Source organism: Gopherus flavomarginatus, chromosome 1 (assembly GCF_025201925.1).
Source record: "Gopherus flavomarginatus isolate rGopFla2 chromosome 1, rGopFla2.mat.asm, whole genome shotgun sequence".
Taxonomy (NCBI): domain Eukaryota; kingdom Metazoa; phylum Chordata; order Testudines; family Testudinidae; genus Gopherus; species Gopherus flavomarginatus.
The window spans coordinates 109431178-109457158 of NC_066617.1; the positions used below are offsets into that span (position 1 = coordinate 109431178).

At 41.6% G+C, this 25981-nt stretch overlaps 1 protein-coding gene across 2 annotated transcripts in view; it reads left to right on the forward strand.

Annotated features, from left to right (window-relative positions):
- Positions 1–25981, forward strand: part of AKR1D1 (aldo-keto reductase family 1 member D1) — a 38321-nt gene that overhangs the window by 8648 nt on the left and 3692 nt on the right. For both annotated transcript variants that reach the window (XM_050946089.1, XM_050946098.1), the window contains exons 2-8: positions 3547–3714; positions 10545–10661; positions 16071–16148; positions 19309–19431; positions 21843–21952; positions 23359–23524; positions 24447–24529. In XM_050946089.1, coding sequence (XP_050802046.1) covers positions 3547–3714; positions 10545–10661; positions 16071–16148; positions 19309–19431; positions 21843–21952; positions 23359–23524; positions 24447–24529 — 845 coding nt within the window. The remainder of the gene's footprint in view (positions 1–3546; positions 3715–10544; positions 10662–16070; positions 16149–19308; positions 19432–21842; positions 21953–23358; positions 23525–24446; positions 24530–25981) is intronic.

A 25981-nucleotide genomic window follows, 5' to 3' on the forward strand; every position in this document is an offset into this window, starting at 1 on the left:
AGCTGTACTAGAATAAAAAACATAGTGGGGTTAGTAATTCACCTCTTTGGGGCTAAGACAACCTGTCTGGAAGCATGGTTGGCAGCAAAGCCTGTCTATGGACAACCTAACAAGCACAGCTGGCCTGTAGTATGCTGCCTGATTAGTGGGAAGTCAATGGACCAGCTCTTAAGATCAGCAACAGCAGGAGTTCAGTGATGGTTCAAAGCATTTACCCATCACTGTATAGCTCCTGCTCCTAACTTGTTCCAGCCCAGCTCCTGTCTTAGACCCTCACAATACACATTTCAAGATCTAGTGGTCCTACATGTGTCTATCACAACATGTGGTTTACCTCATCCAATGCATAAATGTCTCAACAACAACTATGTGCTTGAAACCAGACAGACAATCACTACGCTCTCAAACTCACACGGGAAAATGATAAAAGACAAAAACCTTATCACCTTTGGGTGAATACTTTTCATAAAGCAATTATGCTATATCTGTCCCCTCAGTTCTCATCCTCAAAGGAAACCTGCACAACATTTTCAAAAGATGAGCCTGGGAGCTTAAATTCATAACTTTGCTAGCCACTAATCACGGTTTTAATAAGGACACTGGTTTATAGATGATGATAATGTGTAACCCACTATCCCTCCCCTTTTTGTCCTCTGGCTACAAGAGTGTTAACAGGCCACTTCACATTGAATGGCCCCTTAGAATATATGCTATCTGTTCCACCTTGTATTTAGCTGTGACATTGGAAGTACCTTTCCCAAGCCTGAAGAAGAGCTCTGTGTGGGGCTCAAATAATTGTCTCGCTCACCAACAGAAACTGGTCCCATAAAAATTTACCTAATCCACCTTATCACTCTAGGAAACTCTCCATGTTAGGACTACTTGCACCTTCAACTGAAGCATCTAGCACTGACAGCTATTCCAGCTAGGACACCATGCTGGCTGGAACATTGTTTCCTGGCCTCACCTGTCTCCTAGAGACTCGGTCTCCAGGGGTAGCAATCAAAATGGAGATTGTCATCCAAGCAAAGATGCATCTCTGACTCCATCCAAAAATTCCATAGCTGTTCCCAGTGCTTCCTGAAACCTACAGTGCCAGATTCAATCTGAAGAAATACTAATGGTTTGATGCAGGAATACATTGAATTTCCTGAAACTTAATCATCACTCCAATTCACTAGGGCACCAGGAGCGGCATTCCGAAGTTGGCCCCTGAGGTGTCAAGGCCTCTGGATGTGCTGAAACTTGTCCCAGGCACTGACGCCAACCTGGTGTGTACTTGATAGAGCTGAAGGCCACCATCCGGCCAAAGAGTGCAAAGATGCCTGTTATGTTAGCAATATTAGACAAATATTGTCTAACAGTGTTGGGGAGCCTGAAAAATCAAACTCTAAAAAAGAGATGGAAACTTAAATACTTCCCCAGAAAACATACCAAGCTGATAGGACTGAGATGCTTGAGCAACAAATGGAAATTTTAACTCTTAAGTAGATAAGATGCCTTCAAAGGACAACAATTACAGATATGCAGTCTTCACTTTATGGTTTCCTTAAAGCTTGGCCCTGCAGGTTTAGGTACCACACAAAGTACAGTATGTGTTTGAGTTTGCCATTGTTCCATGCTTGATGCACCTAAAACTTTTAAACGATCATAAACAGATCAAAATGTGGCAGGACAGTGACTTGGTCTCTTCAGCTTTGATGTCTTAGTCGATAGGATCTTCTTTACACTATGGCATGGCCCATGCTGCCAACTTGGAAAAGGCCTTGACAGGGCCTAAAAGTCCCTCTAGAAAGAAGGAAAGCATTTGAACAAGTGTTTGTCTCCTTGTTGGTGTACTTACTAAGTGAATGAAATTGCACTCCATTTGCCCCAACGTGGGGTGGGTGGCTACCCAAAGAAATAAATTTGGCCTTTCAAGTTTCCCTCAGACTTTTAACCAACAAGGGTAAATTTAAGTCTCACTTCCGCATTTAAAAAAAACTTGAAGTTTTAATACTTCTGCTGAATCACGAAGTTACCTTTTTCTTGTACCTTCCTAGATATTCATGTGAGTCTTGGCATGTCGAGAGCCCTGGATAAGGATATAAATAGGATAATGTACAGACATGGCATCAGTACCTTCCAAAAGGTGAAGTTAAACCATGTCACCACAAGGACTTATGAGTAGGGTTCCCTGGCAGTGTCCTCTATTTGGGAACTTGAAATATGATATCCATACCTGCTGCGAGTCCTTTGAGCCACCCTCCAATAAGCAAAGACCCTGGCAAGAGTGAGTCATAGCATCAAGCTATTTGCAGTGACCATCTTAGATGTGGTGACTGTGGTTGTATTTCTGCTTTCCATCCTGTACTCTCCCCCTAAGTGAACTTTTTGTTTGTCTTGGCTGATGTGCATCTTGAACTCCAAGCTGGTACATGGCAAAGAGCCGAGTTGCTCTGAAACAAACCCAAATTTACTGACACTTTTTTTTTTTTAAAGGGTGAGTCAGCATGGCTGCTGACAGGCAACATGCGGCCCAAAGTACAGCCAAGGTTTAGCATGTTCTTCATTTGGAGATCTCAATCCCGTACAGTCTTTCCCTCCATTTTAATTTCTAGATTGCAGCAGTCAGGACTTTTGTTTTTTAATTAATCTAATGTAATATACATGTTCTTAGGCAGACTGTGAAGCCCCTGCCTCCTTGTGATATGCTAATCCAACAGGGCCCAATTCTACTCTCACCTTGCCCCCCAACCCTAGTGTAAAATGTAGCAACTCCAGTGGTGTTGAGCTGGTGAAAGTGAGGAGGATCAAGGTAATGTCTGAATTCCTCTTCCCCCTGCCTCAGTAAGTTGTCACGGGCAATTTGTGTCACAGATGTGCATTGCTGTGCAGGCAATTTCTGATCTGTTTCAATAGAGCAATGTTTCAACCAAAAACTTGCCCATGGGGTCCTGTCAAATGGGAGAGCTTTGATTTGACAGGACACTTCACAATGAGGTCACCTCAATCTAAAATGTTTAGTTTTGCTTTTTGGAAAAAAAAACACGACTTTTCAATTTCTCCTTTTATTATTTTGTTATTTTTGTTTTTTTTGCCACGGAGTGCTTTAAAATAAACCACGTCCAAGGGCTTTTCTACTTTCTACCCCTCTTCTATTTTCTGCTCTAACTCTTCAAAACGTGTCCAAAGTTGGCAAAGTAGTAGCAAAAGGAAAAACTAAATTCTGTCTCTGTCGCTTTCCAACTCTTGGAAAAATTAGGGTGGCAGAGGGGTGCACATGGAGAACTTTAGCATAAATCTATTACATTCAGTGGTGAAAAGGAGACCTTAAAGTCTCTCCATAAATCTACATTAATTTCTATTAGGGAGCACAGCAGTTCCGTCCTCGCCCTTTCCCAGGAGCCTAGCATGTGAACAGAGTTGTGGGAGTTGTAGACTAGGAGGTGAAATGTTGACTGGTGCTTCCCACTCCACTCCTTCAGATTTAGCACCGTCCCACTGCTGCGCAGATGAGCACAAACAAAGTTGTTTCCATGTTTCCCTTTCTCTTGTCTCCATTAGACTCCCAAAGGTACCTGTGCCGAATCAGTGAAGATTGCCATTGATGCTGGTTACCGCCATTTTGATGGGGCCTTTGTGTACTACAACGAGCATGAAGTGGGACAGGCCATCTGGGAGAAGATTGCAGAAGGAAAAGTAAAACGAGAAGAAATCTTCTATTGTGGCAAAGTGAGAAGTTACATCAGACTACTTACTCTTAATCCTGTGATTTATTTTTGTGGGTGTTCTGGTGGGCTGAACATGCAGTACATTTCCTTAATTTCAAGTTAAATCATCCAAATATTTCAGTACTTTTTCAAACCCAACCTCCTGAGGTTTTGCCCATCGTTTGCCTCTTGGAACTTGTACAGTGAGTCTTTCTTTGCATTGCACATGCACATTTTCCATTGCAGGCCTTTTCAAACACCACGGCTTGCATGAATTGTTTTAAAGAGACTTAATGAATTTACAGGGAAGGGAGGGAGTGGGAAAGGAGAGGAGAGGAAAATCTGGCAACTACATGGAGGCTTCCAAAAAGAAAAACGCTACCTATAATTTTAGGCTTAACTTTGACAGTCGTCTCATACAGCTGGATTTCCGAGAAACACTTCATATAAAAGCTAACTTTCATTGTGGGATTTATATCTGAAATTCAGTGATCAATGCAGAAAACTGTCTTGTGATGTAGTCTTGTGCTTAATTTCAAGAGGGGGAAGTCTCCTGAGAATGAGTCATGAGCTAGTCAAAGTTTAAAATCTTAAATCTGACACTTTTTTTTTTCTTTTTTTTTTCAAATCATCCAAAGAAATGAAATGGAGAACTTCAGTTCAAAGTATTGATAAAGGGATTCAACTTTAACTTTAGGTCATTGGTACAAAAGTGGTACCAGTTCAGTTATGCGTGAAATAAGCTAGCAGGCTCAGGTCAGTTTCCTACAGGCAGATGTGCATGTTATAAAATCCCCCACCACACTTAACACAGTGCTCATGACATCTTCCTTTCTCTGTACAGTGAATCTTAAATGTGCACCACAAAACACTGGTTTAATAAATATTTCAGACATATAAAAAGTATGCATTCAGTGTTTTGTACTGAAGAATTGTAGCTGTTTACTTCCATAGCACCTTCCATTCTAGGAGCTAAGTACTCTGCAAACTAGCCCCTCATTGGGGAGGATTACAGATATCGGTATTAAGAGCCCTTTATATAGATATTAAGAGCTTCGTTGTGTGGACAGGTGCAGGGTTAATTCGGTTTAACTCTGCTAAATTTGGTATAAACATGTAGTGTAGACCAGGCCTAGGAGTCTAAGCCACAGCTTCAGATGGTTTTAAGGCTTAAGTGAGTTCTCAAAGGTTAGAGAGCAAGTCAGTGGCAAAGCTGTGAACAGATTTCCAATCCAGTGCTTCAGCTATACCATGCTAGCTGCTTTCTGTCACAGATACAACTGGGTGGGAAACTGTTTTCCTGTCTTCGGGGGGTGGGGGAGATTTAAAACTTCCTCAAACTGGGGCAAAGTCAGTCACAAGTTTTTTACTAATCAAAAATCTAAACTTTGGATCAGGTCAATCAAAGTAGTTTGTACTGCGCACTCAATTTTTCAAGTGACTTGACATTTTTGAAATGAGAAGTTGTTTGAAAACAGGACCTGACAATTTTGAAATGTCTCCATTTTTTAAAATGGGAATTCAGCAAAACTGACCCTTTCTTGCAAGAAGATTTTGATTTCAACAAATTTGTTTTTCCAGCAAGAAATGCCATTTTGAAAATTTCCTACCCAAATCTAGAAGCAAAGTCTTCTAACACCCCGTCACCTGATCTCACCCCTAGACAGCCTTTCTACTAAATGCACTTTGTCAAACCATTGGCAAAACATCTTGTATTTATCCTTGAGTCAACATTCAGTTGGACAGAGCTTTTCATTAGGGAGGGTGGAACATGTGTTTCCCAGAAATGAGGTTGTGATCCTGATCCCATTTAGACTGTAGCTTTTGTTGAGAGAGAGGCATTCTGGTTCCAACCTTGGCTGCAGTAACATGCAATATGTGGGAATTCCTCTACTGCAGCTATCTTTCTATTCTCTTGTCTGGTCACTACTTAACAAGATAAAGATTTAACCTGAACCTTTGGGGTTAAATATATATTTCAGCTGATTTTTCCTTCCCTCTCCTTCCTGAACTCTGATCCTTTTTTTTTTCTTCCCTAAAGCACAAACTGAGTTAACACCAAATCTCTAGCATTTAGGGTTGATCAGCCATTAATTCTTTGCATTATTAGAGACGCAGTGGTAAGCTCACCACTTATTACTGCAACATGAGAAAAAGCTATGCTTCTTTCTGACCTGACCCCCAAAACAGCAAGCACTAGAAATTTCACAGGAGAACCTGGCTTTATTATGCAATTTCTCAACTGAAGGAGTTCAGGTAAGTCTTCAAACTATTTGATGATACAAATGTCACAGCACTCCATCAACCGTGATTAACAGCACTAAGCTCAGTTGTACCGGAATAATGACTTTGTAAAGTCATACACCATCTGCCAGCTGAAATCAGCATTCATGCTTGGGTCCTGCTGTTAAGATGTTGATCGCAGACAAAGCATCCAAAGATTTCAGAGGCTTTCCATCAATTGCCAACAATCTTTGGCTTATGTACTAAGGCTTTCATGGTCATCTTTCACCCTAGAGATTTTTCTTTTATTAAAGTGACAAAGTAATATTTCCAGGGGATATGGTGTTCTAGAATGCTACAGCTGCTTGGCAGCTTTCTGATAGGCTGAATGTTGACCCATAGATGCAGATGATAACTTTTACGAATTGTGAAAACCAGTTAGGAAACTCACCGAATATTTTTTGGCACTAGTAAAACTAAGGTAACAGGTTTCAGAGTAGCAGCCGTGTTAGTCTGTATTGGCAAAAATAATGAAGTGTCCCTGTGGCACCTTAGAGACTAAGAAATTTATTTGGACATAAGCTTTTGTGGGCTAGAACCCACTTCATCCATGCATCTGATAAGGTAACAGGTTTCACAGACACTGCTGCAGCGCCTTTCTTTGAAGCCTCTGCAGCTTTTTAAAACTGCTGTATTCATGGCACTCAGTGATAGAGGGAGCCCTGTGCAAATACCTATGATAGAAGAGCATTTGGAAAAAGTACATAGCTAGAACTAGCATTTTGTTTAATCTTGAAAATCCAATTTAAAAATAAGGGGATGGCTCTCCTTGGTCATTATCCTTTTAAAAGGTAAACTGTTTTCACATGTAAAACAATGAAGAGGATTCCCTACCCCCTACTGAAAGTGTTTTGTGCCTCAGTCGCTCTCTTCTACATCTAGGGCCATCTTAAATGGTAATTCCTGGAAGCTGGCTCAAGTAAGCAATGACTAAAGCCATGGACCTCTGAATTGTTCAACAGGTCAGCATGGCTCACGTTAGATAATGCAAATTATAAAATGCCTCCTGATATTTTAGGTTCTTATCTTGTGTTCAATGCACATTCTATTATGTGCAAGCGAAAGATGCCTTCTTGGTGTGTTGTGTGTGCACGGATATTGGCATGGGCATGCTCTTAACACTCAATCAGCAAATGGTCCTTAAAAGTCTTTGCAAAGGCATGTGGATCTTTTGCAAGATAAAACACATTACCATTACCCTATAAGTAACTGTGTCTGCTAAAAATGACTTTAGCCTGAGCTCACTCACATAGCAACTGCAGGTTTTCCATTAAACATCCTGCAACCTAAAAATGGCCAGCTACATATTAAGAAGAAAGTTCCAAAATCAAGGCGCTCTACCAAAAAAATGCCCTGCTGCCTATGTTCAAAAATTCCATATCTCGTTTTGGATTGAGGAAACACCTTGAATTTCCCCCCAAAGCAGATTTAAGGCTATATGCTGCGCAAAGCATAGATACTCTGCTCAACTCAAGCTGCCCCTGTTAAGACAGGTGGCTACATTGGCAGGTGGCAGCTGAAATTTTGGTGTAGGCTTCAAGAATAGCCCTAAATAGAGCAAATTTCAGTTCTCCCAGATGGGAGAAGACGAAGGCCTGGAATACTGCATCAGAAAGGTCCGTCTTCAAGCTAATCAAATGATGGGTATCTTGGGTCACCACTGACACATGGGAATCTAAGAACACTGATGTTTTTAAAATCGTTGACATCTGGGAATAATCCCTCAATGGAGGAAGCAGACGTAATTAGGGACTATATAAATCATGTGGGTGGTTTTTAGAAAATTCATGACCGTGTAAATGACAAAGTATTGAATTTCACAGTTTGCACAGAATGAACTTAACCAACAAACTTTAGTCAATTTCATTTGTGCCTGCGACTTTTTTTTCTAAGACGCATCCATTCTGTTTTACAGCTAGATGTTTTTCATATGCACGTACATAGCATTCAATTCCTCTGCATGTGCACAGCACAGTAAGATAAGGTAATATTTAAAAGATCTTAGTATAGGGGCATTTTCATGATTTGTGCCCCCTATGAAATTATTTACACAAGGCCCTAGTTCAGTTTTCACTCGAACCACATCTGCTTCACGCCTACGGAACATCAATGCAGCATTTATCTTTCAGTGAGGTTCTGAGCTTAAACAAAAAAAATTTCTCTAGATCATGCAGAGACTTAGTGGCTTTGGCCACATCAGAAAGCCAAAGATTCCACTCAAACCTACCTAGTCCTTTCTTCATAATATCATTTGATCACATGACATAGCCTCAGCGTGATAAAACTGACCACAGACATTGGAAATCTTCAACAAAAAAATCAGTATACGCTAGGGCTGTCAAGCTGTTAAAAATAATTGCAGGATTAATCGCACTGTTAATAATAGAATACCATTTATTTAAATATTTTTGGATGTTTTCTACATTTTCAAATATATTGATTTCAGTTACAACACACAATACAAAGTGTACAGTGCTCACTTTATATTTATTTTTGATTAAAAGTATTTGCACTGTAAAAACAAAAGAAATAGTATTTTTCAATTCACCTAATACAAGTACTGTAGTGCAATCTCTTTGTTGTGAAAGTTGAACTTACAAATGTAGAATTATGTTCAAAAAAACCTGCATTCAAAAACTAAACAATGTAAAATTTAAGAGCCTGCAAGTCCACTCAGTCCTGCTTCTTGTTCAGCCAATTGCTCAAAGAAGTTTGTTTACATTTGCAGGAGTTAATGCTGCCAGCTTCTTGTTTACGATGTCACCTGAAAGTGAGAACAGGTGTTCCTATGGCACTGTTGTAGCTAGCATCGCAAGATGCACTAAGATTCATATGTCCCTTCATACTTCAACCACCGTTTCAGGGGACATGCGTCCATGCTGCTCACGGGTTCTGCTTGATAACAATCCAAAGCAGTGAGGACTGATGCATGTTCACTTTTGTTATCCGAGTCAGATGCCATCAGCAAAAGGTTGGTTTTCTTTTTTGGTGGTTTGGGTTCTGTAGTTTTTGCATTGGAATGTTGCTCTTCCAAGACTTCTGAAAGCTTGCGCCACACCTCATCCCTCTCAGATTTTGGAGGGCACTTCATATTCTTAAACCTGGGGTCAAGTGCTGTAGCTATCTTTAGAATTCTCATATTGGTACCTTCTTTGCTTTTTGTCAAATCTGCAGTGAGTGTTCTTAAAATGAACAACATGTGCTGGGTCATCGTCCAAGACTGCTAGAACATGAAATACGTGGCACAATGCAGATAAAACAGCAGGGGACATAACGTTCTCCCCCAAGGAGTTCAGTCACAAATTTAATTAATGCTTTTTTTTACAAGTGTCATCATCCGCATGGAACCATGTCCTCTGGAATGGTGGCCAAAGCATGAAGGGACATACGAATCTTTAGCACATCTGGCACGTAAATACCTTGCAATGCCAACTACGAAAGTGCCATGTGAACATCTGTTCTCACTTTCAGGTGATGTAAATAAGAAGCGGGCAGCATTATCTCCTGTAACTGTAAACACAGTTGCTTGTCTTAGTGATTGGCTGAACAAGTAGGACTGAGTGGATTTGTAGACTCTGAAGTTTTACATTTTGTTTTTGAGTGCAGTTATAACAAAAATAATCTACATTTGTAAGTTTCACTTTCACAACAAAGTTTGCACTACAGTACTTTGTTTCGTTTATCATTTTTGTAGTGCAAATATTTGTAATAAAAATAATATACACTTTGATTTCAATTACAATACAGAGTACGGTGTATATGAAAATGTAGAAAGACACCCAACATATTTAATACATTTCAGTGGTACTCTGTTTAATATGTGATTAAAACGGCAATTAATCACAATTAATTTTTTGAGTTAATCGTGTGAGATAACTGCGATTAATCGACAGCCCTAGTCTTTACCAAACTTGATCAGTTTGGAGAGTTCATTTTTGTTTCCAAAGTCACTTAGTGACCTCTACTTGAAGCCACAAATCTCTGCAATTTTGTCCATGTACAGACTTCAGAGCATGAATCCAAGTGCACAGCTCAAAAAAATGTGGGTTTTTTGTAGATCCTTTTGCTAGAGAGGGAAAGGGGAGTCCTCCGGTGAGAATAAGCAAAGTTCAGAAGGTTCAGAGTCTAGCTGTGGCTTAGATAAGTATTTGAACTATTCTAACCATATGAGACCTCTCTGAAGCCTTCCCTCCCTTTAGCCAATCCTTTCCGATCACAGGACCCTTGCCAAACATCCAGCCAGATTCAGGAAGTAGAAAGTTGTTGTCTACATTTTAAGTATGTGGGTGTGTTTAAAATCTACTAGTTCAGGTCAGGACAGGTTTGAGTTATAGATAAAGGTTCAGGTCAGTTCTCTATGCTGATCCATCCTAAGGGGGAAAAACAAGGATTCTCCTTTGTGTACATAAGTAATCCAATAATGCACTGATTTACATCCTGTGCTAAGCCAATGTAGTCTGTAGTGCTGTCTAAAGGGGAGAAAGGTGGGGAAATCAAGTAAATGAATTTCTCTTTATCTCACTAGAACCAAGAGTGTTTTTTTTGTTTTGTTTTGTTCTCTTCCCCTAGTTGTGGAATACATGTCACCCCCCGGAGCTGGTGCGTCCAACTTTAGAGAAGACACTGAAGATTCTGCAGCTGGATTATGTTGATCTCTATATTATTGAGCTGCCAATGGCATTCAAGGTAAAGAGAAAAGTAGCCCTAATGCTTATCACAGTATCTGTCTGTGTGAACCAAGTCCTCTGACTCAGGTAATTCTTCAAACTTACAGACCATTGTTTGTTTAAAAAAATGGTTCTTTGGTGGCAATGTAATGCTTGACATTCTTTGGATGTGCATATTGCTCTTCATTGAAGAAGACAAAGCACAATAACATCAACTTTGTGAAGTGAAGAATCCTGGCCAAATCAAATAAGCATAACTTGTCAAGTGGAAAAAAGTGGGCCTTCAGCACTGGTGCTAGGAGAGCTCCTTTAGCTGGGGTGAGAGTGGGGGATATTAGTCCTGAGGGCACTCTGTGCACAGAATTTTAATTTTTTGGTGCAATATTTTAAATTTCTGCAAAATTCTGGAAATTTTATTTGTCAAATAAATGTGGAGGCTCCAGCATGGCATTGGGGAGCACAGGCCACTGGCTGCAGAGAGGTGGGAGATCACTGTGCAGCTATGCCCGCCAGTCTCTTGGGAGATGGACTCAGTAGTGAGGCTGCACCTAAACCTGACACAGTGCAATGACTGGGCCTGCCCCAGAAACACCCCAGGGCCCTGTCCCTCCATGCCAGATGTGGGCAAGCAGGCTCAACAAGGCAGGAACAAAGTGTGGAGGGACTTAGTGTAGAGGGATCCAGGTGTGGTCTGAGAGGGTTCTGTATGGGGCAATCTGGGGGTGGATGGCTCAGTGGGGGATTCGGGTGCAGAAGGGATCTGGTGCAGGGGGAGTGGGGCTCATTAGTGGGGTTCTGAGTGTGGCTTGGTGGGATGGTCTGAGTCTGAGGAGGTCAGGATGCATGGGGGTTGGGCAGATGGGGGAGCAGCTCCTTATACAGGGATCCTGCAGCTGAGGAGCGATGGATGCAGGAAGCAGGGGAGTTTGCAGAGCTTCCTGTAGCCAGGGGAGAAATATGGAGGTGGGTCTGACCTGGCCCCAGATGCCATGCAGGGGAAGAGGAAGTCCCATCCTCCCCAGCCCAGACTGCCAGCTGAGCCAGGCACAGGATAGGATCCACCAGACAGGTTGTCTTCTGCTCCACAGTGATTTACCTCTCTGTCAGCTGCAGTGGCCACCCGAAACATATTGCTGGGGAGAGTCACATGACCATTCTTGTGGCTTCCCTTTACTTCTCCATCAGAAAGTAATTTTTCTGCAGGGAAGCAAAGAAATTTGTGGGGGACATACATTTTGTGCATGTACAGTGATGCAGAATTCCCCCAGAAGTAGGATATAGAAGTCTGTAATAGCCTCTGAAGCCATCTATGAACCTAGTGTACTATCCTCATTTTTGAGATAGAGCTTTGGCTGGGTCATAGAGTCCAGTCTCTGGCAATTAAAGGCAACCATGTTGTTTAACCCCTTTTGTAAGCTCCATCTTAAAACCACTTAAGTTTCTTGTCCTCTATTAGAAGGTTGTTCTAGAACCAAACTCCTCTGATGGTTAGAAACCTTTTCATTTCCAATCTAAATTCACTTATGGTCAGATGGGAAGATTAACAGGAGTTAAGTGACTTACAAGGAAGCACTGAGTTAGTGGTAGACTTAGGGAATAAAACCGCTCTGACTCCCAGCCTTTTTTCCAACCACCAGACGGTCTCCATAGTATTTAAAGATATTGTGGCAAACCATTTTCACAAAATCTTGCATATCTGCTCGTTTGTGGCAGTCAGCTAGACAGATCGCTTTAGGAGGACAGATCTAGCATCTAAATATGGCTTCTCTGAGGCAGAAATTTAAACAGTCATGACTTCTTGTTCCCTCATTCTGTGGATCACTGGTGTTTGGGGAACTGGTATCATTTCTCGCAGTGTTGCCAATTCTTGTAATTTTATGACCACTCTCATAAGATTTGGTGCTTTTTCTTGAAGCCCCAGCTCTTAAACAATCTCGGGGGCTGGAAGGATTATAAAAGGAAGTAACTAGCCTTCATGGTTTCAGAGAAAAGGTTGAAAACACAATGCAAGTGCTTCCCAGAGCCTTAAACCAGAAGGCAAATATAAAAAACCCAAAGAGAACTAAGCCATTCATAATTTCTTTTGAGGGGGGAGAGGAAGGCTGGCTCACTTTTAAATGTTCTGAGTGGACAACACTGCTTCCACCAAGAAAATAATCTACCTGAGTCTTTTGTTTCCTGACAACTCTCACAGCTCATACCTTTCTGTGACTGGTGCATTCAAATGCCAGTACCTCTAGAGATCAAAAACCAGCACATGAAACTCACTCAGTTAGAGGCCCTACATTCCCTTCTCTCCTATGGAAGTGGCATCCTGTTCCTTACACAAGAGTAATTGGCCTCAGATGTTAAGGATTATATAAATAAAGCTCTAGTATGGAACCCTTTTAGGTGAACTTTAGAAAATAGTTCCCACCATCTGGAATTTCCGGTTTCCTTTTACTTCTGTTGCTTTCCTCCCCTAGTTCATTCTCCCATATGGTGAAGGTCAGTGTCTCACAAAATAAAGATATTGACAGCCGACTTTTAATAAATCTACTTTTGATTCCCTAAATCTTGCTGCATCAAGACACTTCCATTTGCTATTACAGTTGCAGTCCTGGAGCTCCACTCATGCTTCCCTTTGGGAGGGGAAAATCCTTTTCTTTCTAACACAATATGCAGTGCAGTATGGAGCAATGTCTGGACCAAATCTGGGAAGAATATCTTGGAACTGGAACAGTTGTTTTTACAAAAACCACACACGAGGCGGGATTTCTTGGGATAGCTTTCCGGCTCTCCACGTGTGCAACATCTCGTTGGTCTAGGTGGTGGTTAATCTCCCCAAAGCATCTTCAACTTTAACTTTATATTTGTGTGTTAATAGTACTCTATCAACTGGTACACAGATTTGTGTATTTTGTATAGCAACAATTGTGCCAGCACCCATTTGCCACAGAAAGTGGCACCACATTACAAAAAAACTCATATTGTGCCCCAGACAGAGGCTTGCTAGTTGAAGGAGACTTCCTTTCTAGCAGCCAAAAATCTCACCTGCAAAATTAGCCTTTCATTAATATGTGAACATATTGACGCTTGAGGCAAAATTCACCATCCTGCCTTTTGTTTTAAAATTGTAAACTCATCTCTTCGCTGATTTTACTGATGCAAACTTTTTTCATATAGCTCTTTGGGAGGACTTTTGCTCTGAGAGCAAAACAAAAAATTCACTCTGGAAGAGTTCTGAATATATCCAGAAAGGCTTGATATCTGGGTTCTTCTAGTGTCTCCGTCACCATAGTATCTGAGAAAATAAATAGATCCCAAGAGAAAATAGATACATTGGCTTATTTTGATTAACTTTCTGCCTTCTTCCCTAGATGCAGTAGTGGCTCGGAGTTGTTAAATAGGCATTTTTTCTCTTCCTTTGTTTTTGATTGCCAAGTCAAAGTGGGTTTGACACTTGGTTCTGAAGGCAGTGAGATCTAGAAACCTTATTTCTTCTGGAAACAAGTGTGCGGGTCTATTTAAGATGGACCAGTTGTAGATGGAAAAGAGCATTTATTGTAGTCATTGCTACCTATCCTGCAGCCATAAGAAGTCTAGGAGGACCCCACTCTATGGACTAACTTGACAAGCTGCGGGACTTGTAAGATCTAGTAACCACAATTGCTTCATTTTCCAAACTGTCTGCCTTTTCCCATCAGCATTGCCTCCATCTTGTCTGGTTCATATTCAGCCAGATCTTTCATCCAGGTGCTTTCTCTGGAATGCAGGTAGCTGTGAGATAGCCCTATTTGCAGCAGTGATAAAGGGAATGTAGAGATGGGTACCATCTGCCTACTATGGATTTTTTTAGACACTGGCATCTCAACTTCTCACAGCAGCTCCATGTAGTCCTTGTTATAAAGGATTGGAGAAGGGATTAAGCCTTGTGTAAATCCACAGGCGGGAACTCTAGATCTTGCTGTTTCTTTGCGCCTTTCTTTTTCTTTGCTGTCTAGAATACTAACACTAGGAGAAAAGGAATTTGGAGGTGGTCTCAAGTTAAACATTCTCTTTCTATTTAATGAGAGATGGCCCTACAACTAAACTCCTGGATCCAGATCCAACCCAGTTGGCTAGAAGTCCATACCTGCTTTGCAATGACCCTTACATTCATAATGACCCCTTACAGAAGATGCCAAACTTTGGAGTACGATGTTCCAGAATCCTGAAACGTTTTGGCTAGGATCTCATCTTCATAAAGAACTCCAAAGTCCCCTCTACTCTTCTCTTGCTATCATGCAATTTGAGATGGAAAAGACCTAAAAGCCATCTTTCTTTTTCCTGACAATGCCAGGTTCTTCCAATAAGACATAGTAAGAAGTAATAATCATAACAGGCCTGTCTCTTGGGACTTGCTTTAAGGAATGCTCTAATTTTTGAGGTGAGAAACCTACACTTAATTCCACATCATATTCCAGTCTCTGAAATGTGAGGAGGCTTTGTTGTACTAGGGTTCATTTTCACCCTAAAATGCCTTGCAGCTGCATGTGTTGAATGTGGTGGCGCCAGTCACTGAACACATTAGTCACAGCTGCATATTCCTGAGGAATTACGCTGTCGACACGTTACCCCGCACTTTTTGAGCTATGGCCATCTGTGGTGTCTGGTAGATGATCTGACTTCAAAAAGCAGTTAAAGAAACAAAGTGAAATTAATATTAGATGAATGATTTGGCATTTTAAAATATACTGCCTGTAGTAGCAACAAATTAATCAGCAAATGAGAGAAAGTGGTGCACTTATGTACTAGGCCTACAGATGCTTGCAGGCATCCTTAAAGTTCTCTCTGGGGTATCAAGGGGGATAGGAGACCTTGGGGCATGATCCTGAAAGATTCTTGGCACATCCTGCCAGATGTCCAATGCACATAACTCTCATTAGCATCACTGGGAGTTGGTCCCTCAAGATTATCTTGCAATATCAGATGTTTAACTTGCATTGTTCTTCAGTGTCCCTGAATGGTAAATAGCACAAGCAAGCAGCCTTGGAGGGGAATTTGGACTTTTGCAGTAGTCTAGCCATGTGAAAAAGTTTGGCTGCCACAATGGAATATCTGGGAAATAGGGGATTAGTCTCTTGAAAGCCATATCCCCTTGCAACCTCCACGATCACATGGCATAACTCAAAATGGAACTTTTTAGTGCATAGCCATATGAGGGGAATATTTCAGGAAGTGCACTTAATGACTATAGCATTAAAGTGCTGGTAGATGAAGGGAGGATGTGGCAAACGCAACATGAATAACCTCTTAAACTTGGTGTGTTTAGAAAGCCTCTGAATTGTTGTCCACTGATTAAATGTAGAGAGAGAGAGAGTGTGTGTGTGTGTGTGTGTGTGTGTGTGTGTAAACCTCTGTTCTGAGTAGTGAAAGCTGAAAACTGTGACTTTTTTTGTTCTTTCAGCCTGGAGATGCACTCTACCCTAGAGATGAAAATGGAAAATATATCTACCATGAGACAAACTTATGTGCCACTTGGGAGGTAGGAATGTTACAGCTGCATATGTATTTAAATGCTGTCACATCTGGAAAAGTGGTTCTTCTGCACTCTGGCCTTGACAAGGCAATGTAGGTAAACTTGCTTTTCCATTGACCATGCACTGACTCCCTGGATAAACAGGACTTCTGTGTGCAGGGGTGTCTCATTCCACCAGCATTAAACTGAGGGTAAATCTATGCAACAAATGAAGGCGTGACTAGCGCGGACAGGCATACCTGTGCTAGCTCATGCAGGTAACAAAAGTGAAGATGTCAGCTTGGGCTAGCAGCCCAGTGTGAGCTTGCTGAGGACTGTGGGTGGCTGTCTCGTCCATGCCAACATGTCTCTACTACCAGCGAAAATAAAGCTAGCGCACATGTCAACACATGCTACAATCACTTTTTATTTGTCATGCAGATGTACCCCAAAAATGTTTTTAGAAACACCCTTTCATGCTCCCTGATCCAGACATTGCACTGGGGCTTCTGGAACTGTTCAACGAGTTTGTAGTGGGCTGTCAGAGATCACCACATTCACAGCAGTTGTAGCTTTTGAAGTCTTACTACTTGCAAAGAGATGGAGGAGAGAGTGGCCTTAGTGACATATCACTAGCGCCTTCCTGGTAACAAAAGATGTCTAGTTTCAAGGTAGGATAAAAAATTATGTTGCCTCACAAAAAATAACTCTCCCTCTGTTCTGGGGTATAAGTTACCAGAAGGGAATTCAACATTTATTTTCATTACCAGAACTTTAGAGCAGTGGCTCTCAACCTTTCCCAACTACGGTACACCTTTCAGGAGCCAAGTTTCACCTCACTTAAAATTGTATTTTCGGCTGATTTTTGTAAGAAAGTAGAAGTGTCACAGCAAACTATTACAGAAAAATTACTTACTTTCTCATTTTACCATATAATAAATCAATTGGAATATAAATATTGTACTTGCAATTCAATGTATAGTATATAGAGCAGTATGAACAAGTCATTGTATGTATGAAATTTTAGTTTGTACTGACTTTGCTAGTGCTTTTAATGTAGCTATGCTGTAAAACTAGGCAAATATGTAGATGAGTCCCTGCACCCCCTGGAAGACCTCTGATACCCTCTGGGGTATGCATATCCCTGGTTGAGAAGCACTGCTTTAGAGGGTAGTAGAACTACAAAGGGGTGCTGACTCTTAAATTGTCAATGGGCTGTGCCTTTCAAGGTTCCCACCTTTTTAAATTTCTCAAACCTGCCCTTACGTAGAAGTAGAAACTTTTGGTTCAAGTAAAGGGGGCAGGGCTATGCACAACCCCTCCTTAGTCACTTCTAGATACCTAGGGTGACCAGACATCAAGTATGAAAAGTTAAGATGGGGGTAGGAGGTAATAGGAGCCTATATATGAAAAAGACCCAAAAATCAGGACTGTCCCTATAAAATAGAGACATCTGGTCACCCTATAGACACCACACTTTTTTTTTCTTACACCACAGGTAAAAGGGAGTCTGGATCTCAGTCTAGTCCTCACTTTTGCACATCCTAAGCCATGTGGCTTTTAACAACTTACTCAGCACAAGCAGCCATCTCTCCTCAAGAGATAGAATAGCCCAAGGTGCTACATGTCTGGATTAAACCTGCACTGGCAAAAGTGGTGTAGCGATGCCCTGTACTGGCTTAGCACAAGGTGCTGTTGGTCAGGGTTTGGACACAATGGCAACATTCTGACGTGGGCTCCCAGGACTGAAATAAGAGAGGGGTGTCTTCTAGGCAACTGAGCCATGCACATAACTTCCAGAGTAGCTGCTCACAGTATGCTTGGCCCGAGCCAGTGTTGTTAGTTCCTCAGATTCACAAGTCAAATTCACTTAAACATGAAAAGAAAAACATCTGTCAAACATTGTCTGTTCAGTCACTGCAGCTTGTTACCCTCAATCTGTTTCTTATTGTAAGGCTATAGTGTTACATGACAGCCCCAGTAACAATAGGCAGGAAAAACTCAACTGCTGCCGCCGAGAAGGGGGTCATTGCTGCCCGTGAATATTAGGATCAGTCTATATACAGCCAGCTAAACTCTTCCCTGGAGTAATTTAATTGTTTCAGTGTGGCTTTAGCAGCCAGTATTGTGGCTATTCTTGTTACCTCACCATTGAATGATGAAAATCATATGACAAGAAGAGGCCAGCCAGAGGCCATAAAATAAATGGAGTCTTTTGCTTCCCTAATTCCCCTATTCATTTAAATCAGAAAAGAATAATAAAACTGACAAGCAGGACATCCAGTACCCAGATGTTGGAGGCAAGAGTAGGGTCTACTGTAACTCTGCTTCATTGCATCACTGAACAGCCACTGCATTCATCGAAGGGGTTTGGGGAGAGAGGAGAAGACTCTCTCTAAGCAAAGATACTCTTCTCCCGTTAATGAAGCATGGCATCAACTAAAAGCAGAGTCTTAAAGTATGCATAATGAAGAAATTATTGTATGTTTACCTTGTTCTTATAAGCTTCCTTCGCTGCATGGCTATATTTGTTTGAAATGCAAATCCTGTAATCCCCTCAGACCCACCTTCTCCTCCCCCTTCATTTTGCAATGAAGTCTTAATGCTGATTTTTGTGATGCACAATTTCATGGAAACATTTTGGTGTTACAGGCATAAAATTATGACTTAACTGTAGACTCTGGTGGCAGGAGAGCCTGGACTAACACTGGCACAGTAATTCAAAAAGTGACAGGGAAGGGAAGCTGTCTCTTTTTCAGATGTTGTCTCCCTTTCCCCACCCCTAAGCTGGAGCAGTGTGGAAGTCCCTCTAAAATTTGAAATAAAACTCTGGAAGCGAACATGTGAAATTTATAAGTGCTGTATCTGAAATGTTTCTTCTGATTTGTTCCATTTTCTGGGAAAATTCTACCCTAGTATGAAGTAACATTGAAATCCGAGGTGCCTTGGTTTGGTCTTCTGAAAATCTATGGCTGCATGAGAATTGGGTTTAGAATGTGAAGAAAGCGTCAATAGGAGTGCTAGTCCCTCCAAAGTAAAGGCCTTTCCTATAAGGCATGCACACTTAGCTTTCTAGACAGAGTCCTGAGTAGGGTCTATTTCACCTGGCTAATAATGCTGACTTTCCTTCCCTGGCAGGTTTCTATTGAGGCTTTCTTTCTCATGCTCTCTGTTGCTATCTTTGTAGGCTTTGGAAGCATGTAAAGATGCTGGCTTGGCAAAATCTATTGGCGTGTCCAACTTCAACCGCAGACAGCTGGAAATGATTCTGAACAAGCCAGGGCTCAAGCACAAACCTGTCAGCAATCAGGTATGATCCCAAGCAGAACCCTAATTCTACCTGAAACTGGCACTGCGGTACAGTGCTCAGAGAGACCACAAATACTTCTGCACATATGAGGACTTGTGTGCAGGTACAGATGACCTACTGCAGGTAGTAAGCTACCCACTATACCGCCAAATACTGAAGGCCAAACTTTCCTCCTTAGCGTGACTGATTTTTTTCATTCTACATTCAATATATACATTTGCTGGGAACATTCATTTCCTTCTGGATCCCTCTCCGGTGCTTGAAAACCTGAGTTTGTCCCATGCTGAGTTTTAAGGGCTGCATGAACTCTTGTCACTGCAGACATGATCAAAAAGATTCAGCCATGTACCTCAAGTGATCCAAGAAAGTTCCCAACAGCCTGAGACATGCATGCCACTATCCAGAGGCTAACCAGCCATCAGTGAAGCAAGATGGCTACCTCATTTTAAACCATTAAAGCCCAACCCTATAGCATATGGGATATTGTGCTATTCTAAGCTTTGTATCTGCTGTAAGGAACTATCTTTAAGAAACTACAACAAGCCAAAAAAGTTCTAAGGCACTCTTTTTTCTATGTCCTTTCCACAGGTCGTTCTGTGGAGGTACTAGACCAAAGAACTAACTTAGCAATAAGACTATGTCATGTCCTCAGCTGAAGCTAAACTTGCCACTGAAGTCAATGGTCAAGTCTAAGTAAAACCATGACAATAGGGCCCATAACCATTTATATCTAAGTAGCTGGTCTGGATACAAGTCATTAGCATCGAGTGGTGGTTGGGGTGGCTTCTGATTTGGACTTGGAGAGATGTCCAGTGACTGATATCATGACTAGTGCTAATGGATATCCTTGTTAGCAGCATCAGAAGAGAGGCCAAAGATTGCATGGGAAAGAGGAAATATCCTTTCACCCTCTGAAGTTGGCCTTGAGATGCTGGCAAGGTAGTGTTGGGGAAGTCTGCCACTGTCCTTGTACTTGTTCTTTGGCTACGCAAGAATTTCCTTGTCTCTACGGCTGTCTTTCTAATCCCTTTTTTCCCCCCACTAGGATTAAAGTTCAAGTTAAAAACAAGTTATCAAACAAGCACCAAACACTGTAACTGCTTCTGGCTGAATTGTCTGACTCTATTCCCTCACACCTCTGCCCCCAAGACTACATCAATACGACCCTCTGTTGGCCTAATAAAGATGAAAGGAAGAAGGTTATAATTTTTTTTTTTAAAAAGGGGGCAATTTTTATAGTTTGTGTTTAACTTCAGGAACTTATTATAAGAGCAAGCTGCTTTATAACTCAGGAGAAGTTGAGCACATTGCCCGTAGTGAGTTTTTCTGGCTATGGTACACAATAGCTGCAGCCTGGAAAGGTAGAGGTTTGGAGAAGTCCATACCAAAATAAATAAAACCCCTCTTTTTTGTTTCCCTCAATTTTCTGTTGACGGCATAAGCTGTCACCAACTTTCTGGAGGCAAACTAAGACAGTGATCATTTTGGATACAAAGGGAAGAGACAAATACAGTCAGCAGGTAGTCAAGATGCTCCTGCCTCCTAGGATAGATCTCTATTCAGATGGCTATACATAAATGTTGGGCAGAACATAAAGGTTGGTGAGTCAGGTCAACAGATACCGTCATGCTCTCAATCTCTCTTCCATATCTCATTTGCCATCTATCCATTGGGGAGGAGGCAAATCTCCCCCCATGTAATTACAATCTTGAATTGCAAAGGTGTTAAACTGTCTGAATTGCTTCCCAAAAAGGAGGTCCACATTCCTCTTAGACTACTGTATACATTGATTTCCCCCACACACACCTTGCGTGGACACGCTCAAGGTCTGTCATCATTGGAGCTGGGTGAAACTTTTCAGCTGATATATCTTTAGCTGAAAAATGCAAATTTGGGGTCAACCAAAATATTAGAATTCATGTTGAATTTGCAGAATTGTTTAAATCAAACCTAAAAATTCCAATAATCTGAACATCTTTTTGACACATTTGAAATGAAACATTTTTTCCCCAAATCAAAACTATTTTTCATTTAAAAACTCTAAAAGCTTAGAAAAAAGAAGTGTTTTGTTTTGGGTCAACTTCTCAGTGAATCAAAAGTTTCAAAGTTTCTTTTGGGTTGATCTGGAACACACTCTCTTTGGTATGGCCAGTGAAGTGAAAAATCAATTATTTCTACAACATCTGTCACAGTCTCTCCCCTGGGAAGGTCAGGATAGCCTTCCACCAGCAGCCTGGCCTGGATTTGAATGATTAATCCAGAGGCTAGAAGGTTCCATTTTCTTAAAATATCTTCCCCCACAATCTCTAATTCATGAGATTATGGTTGGTCAAACATGCAGAAAGAGATGTCAAGACGTTATTCAGTATCTGTCATTTAATTTAATTGCTCCTTCTGTTTCATTCATGTAGGTTGAATGCCACCCATATTTCACCCAGCCCAAGCTCTTAGAATTCTGTAGACAACATGACATTGTCATTGTTGGGTACAGTCCACTAGGAACCTCAAGGGATGAAACGTGGTAAGTCTTCATACTAGCCTCACTTGTGGGGTGAACACTGCTACTAGAGGGTTGCATGTCTCCCCACAGAGATCCAGCAAAAAGTAATGGCTTTTCCCAAACCCTTGCTGTCCTCCAGTGGGGCAAGTATGAGCATTTGGATCTGGGCTTTTCCTCTTTTTGGAAACATGCTTCAGAGAAGCCAAAGTTTTTAATTTGGGATTTGGCTAAATCTACCCCACCATCCCTTTTTACTAAGCTGTAGCTTCTCAGCTCTAACTTGGGAATTCAAAATGTGATTCCCAGTATTCCTCAGGCCAGCAGGCTATACAGGGTATGTCTACACTACAGCTGAGAGCAATCCTCACAGCCTGGGTAGACGGACTGAAGTTAGCGCACTAAAATTAGCGTTGTGGATATTCCAGCTCTGTCTCAAGATCACCCAACCTCCTGGGTCTGATCTCAAGTGGCTTGCCCTAGTCTCCACTGGAGCGGCACTGTTTTTAGTGTGCTGGCTTGCTCCCAGCTGCAGTGTAGACATAGGCAGCACTGACTGACCCTCTGAACTAATCTCCTTGCCTTGCTCTGTCAATAAGGAATGCCAGTGAGTCAGCCCCATACAGTTGGCCAGAAGAGTGGTAACTGTAATATGGAGCTCTGAGGCTGAAATGAGTAGCTGCAAGGTGAGCAAACACTAGATCATTCAGAGCATCAAACAGAGCAGAGGACCTACCCAGTGGAAAACACATAGGACTCTTTCTAGAAGTCATGAGGAACATCTCTCCTCTCTTCACATCACTGATCCAATGATAATCCTGATCTGCTTCTGAGTCAGGTATTGAACAGCCCAGATCAAGTTATCTGGAAACAAAGGTACAATATCAGGCTTCCCGAAGGCTAGAGGATGCCTGTATGCTCTGAACCTGGTTAGAGGTGTACAACGTGTTAGATCACCCAGTCCATCTCTCTGCTCATGTAGGACTAATTCCCTTGGTACGCTTTCTAGAGTCCTGTCCTGTTTACTAGTAAAAATTCCAAGTGATGTTGCTTCTTGTGAGAAATTAACTGCCTTCCAAATCTTATTGCATTATTTAGTGTTTGGTTCATGTCCTACTGTAATATATTTGACAATCAAATTTCCAAACACTTTTTCCATATTGAATAGGATGAGTGCTGGCTCATGATCTGTAAACTGCAGATCGAGAGTGGGCAGATGAACTTGCGTGTGTTACTTCCACAAATCTTATTAATTGACAGAGGCAGTGGGAAACAGTGCAAACATGGTGATAACTGATGCATTTAAAATTAATCTTCATTTCATAATAGATTGTCCGAATCAGTTTTTTCTTTGGATTTCTGCTTTCTGCCACTTTCTTTAAATACTCCAGATTCAAAATAAACCCACCTTTTTTTTTTTTTAATTCAAGGGTAAATGTGTCTTCCCCTCCTTTACTGAAGGACCCTGTGCTGAATGCCATTGGGGAAAAATACAACAAGACGGCAGCACAGGTTGCTCTGCGTTTCAGCATTCAACGAGGGGTGGTGGTCATTCCCAAAAGCTTCCATCCACAGCGGATCAAAGAAAACTTCCAGGCAAGTTATAGATTAATCTCTGCTCCACTGATATTGCTGACCCCTGCTTAGAGTGTCTTCCCCTTCTCTCCTGAGGCAGAGAGGAGGCTTAACAACCCCATCAATGTTTTCTGTGTTGACTCTTACTCACCATCATTTCTACTACCTGGTAATGGTGCAATAGAGGGGAAGCTAGTATGGACAGGATACTGGACTTTTCTTCAGTATCATCTAGACCTATTCTGAGTAGACTAAAACTCTAGCAGCCAGTCTATACTAGTGCTCCCACCTATAGTAGTGCAACAATGAGAGATCAAGTAAACACTGAATATAGATCAGTAGTTATTAGTTTTAGCTGTTTGAATGACACTAAACATGTGTACAACTTGTGTCCTCTATTCCCAGCCATGGCTTGTAGTTCCTTGACAGCCAGACCCAGAAGAGGAGGTGTTGTGTACCCTTCTGCCTACATGGTAGGAAGGTTTGCAACTTTTCCTAAATGTGTGTCTCCCTTATTGCGCTCCCTTTTCTAGGCATTGTCTCTCCCTTAAGAAACCAATGGTCCAAAAGAGTTAGCAGAATTGCCATTCTGTTCTTGAGACTGAGGAATCTAATAAACCCTCCCCAGAATTCGGCTTTCATATTTAGTTAAAATGTGCAAAGACTTTTGCATTTGTTTCTGCAAACATAGAGAGATAGGGCTGGAAGGGATCTCAAGAGGTCAAGTCCAGCCCTCTGTGCTAAGGCAGGACCAACTAAACCTGGACCATCCCTGACAAGTGTTTTGTCCAACCTGTTTTTAAAAACCTCCAGTGGTGGGGATTCCACAACCTCCCTTGGCAGCCTATTCCAGAGCTTAACTACCCATATGGTTAAGTTTTCCCTAATATCTAACTTAAATCTCCCTTGCTGCAGATTAATCCTAATATCTTTTTTTCCCTAGATTTTTGACTTCTCACTCACTGATAAAGAAATGAAGGACATTGAAGCCCTGAATAAAAACACTCGTTACGTGGAGTTGCTGATGTAAGTCCAAGCTGAATCCCAGCCCTATAGCAAGTGAATGGAGGCTCTTGAACAGTGCTGGGTTCTTAATGTAAACCATGCCATGCCAACACTTCCATTCACAATCACGTCTACCTTACTTCAAGAGATTATCTCAAGGTGACAGAAAAGCATCTGAATTTCAAACACCAAAGCAAAAGAGGGTTCAAGTCTAGTGGTTCAGTACATAAGATGACTTGTAAAACTTCAAAACATGCAAGATTTGCATATGGTTCAGAGTCTGAACAGCCTCCTGGGTCAAGGGGCTTGTAGGTGGTGTTTGGCTCAGTTCCATCTCTGTTTTAAAACACTTTCCTCAAGTGGTGGTAGCTGTCCCAAACAGCTAAGGAGCGCGCTATGGAGCTCACTCAGTAAAAGGAATTGCTCAGCAATTGTCACTGTCTCACCACTCCTAGGAGTGGAGTACTGTCTCTGGACTCTGCTGCTCCGCCATTGCTTTCCTCATATGAGCGGTGTCACAGTTCAAGGCAACAGCATCTGTATTTCCCCTCAGTGGTGCAGTAAGGGCATCCATTCTTAGGCTTCTAGCTCCCCACATGTTGTCTCTCTAGGGTGGAAACGTGTCTTTGTCTCTCCCTTCTGACTGGGATATTTCTACCCTGAATAGTCCCCTGCCTTTTTTGTGATTATCCCCAACAAAATGCAGGCTGCCTAAGCAAGCTGTTTTGCCTTCTGTTCAGAGATGGTACACGGTGCAGTTGCCCCAGTTCAGCTACCACCTAGCTATTTCTAAGAAGCACACTTAATTCTTACGCTAGTCAGCATGTACATCATTTCTTTACCTTATCAGCGGTCACCCCAACTTCACCATGGGCTCTGGTTGGTGATTTAGTCATTCAAACCCTACACAGGTTTTTCCTGTGGTCACAAATTCATCACAGCTTCAGCTCAGAACAAACACCCTCATGACATGGAATCATTCATTTAGGCCTTTCAGGACACTGTGATTACCTAATCAGCCAGACAATGGTTTTCTGCCCAAGCCAAAACTTCAAAAGGGGCGCGAGTCACTGTCATTCCCTTCACTTGAAGTATATTTTCTAGGAAATCTTCTTAACATATGTTCTCCCAAGAAGTCCTGTTGACATTCCTAATGCTTCTCAGAGATTGCATTAATCACATCTCCTAGAGAAGTTGCATACAATTCCGCAATAACACATAAATAAGGCATTTTTAATACAATGGACCCCAAAGGCATTAATTTAATTCAATAAGATTTATCTTAATTCCATAAATCATCCACGATAGTGTTATCTGCCACAAGTGAACGCTGGAGCTGAATCTCAAATTCCTATCATGTGCACAGTACTATCACTTGATATTTGCATAGTGCCTTTGATCCTGAAGCATCCTAAAGCACTTGACAGTGTCCACTTCTGAAGTGCTCTCACCTCTGAGGTGCAACACTATAGT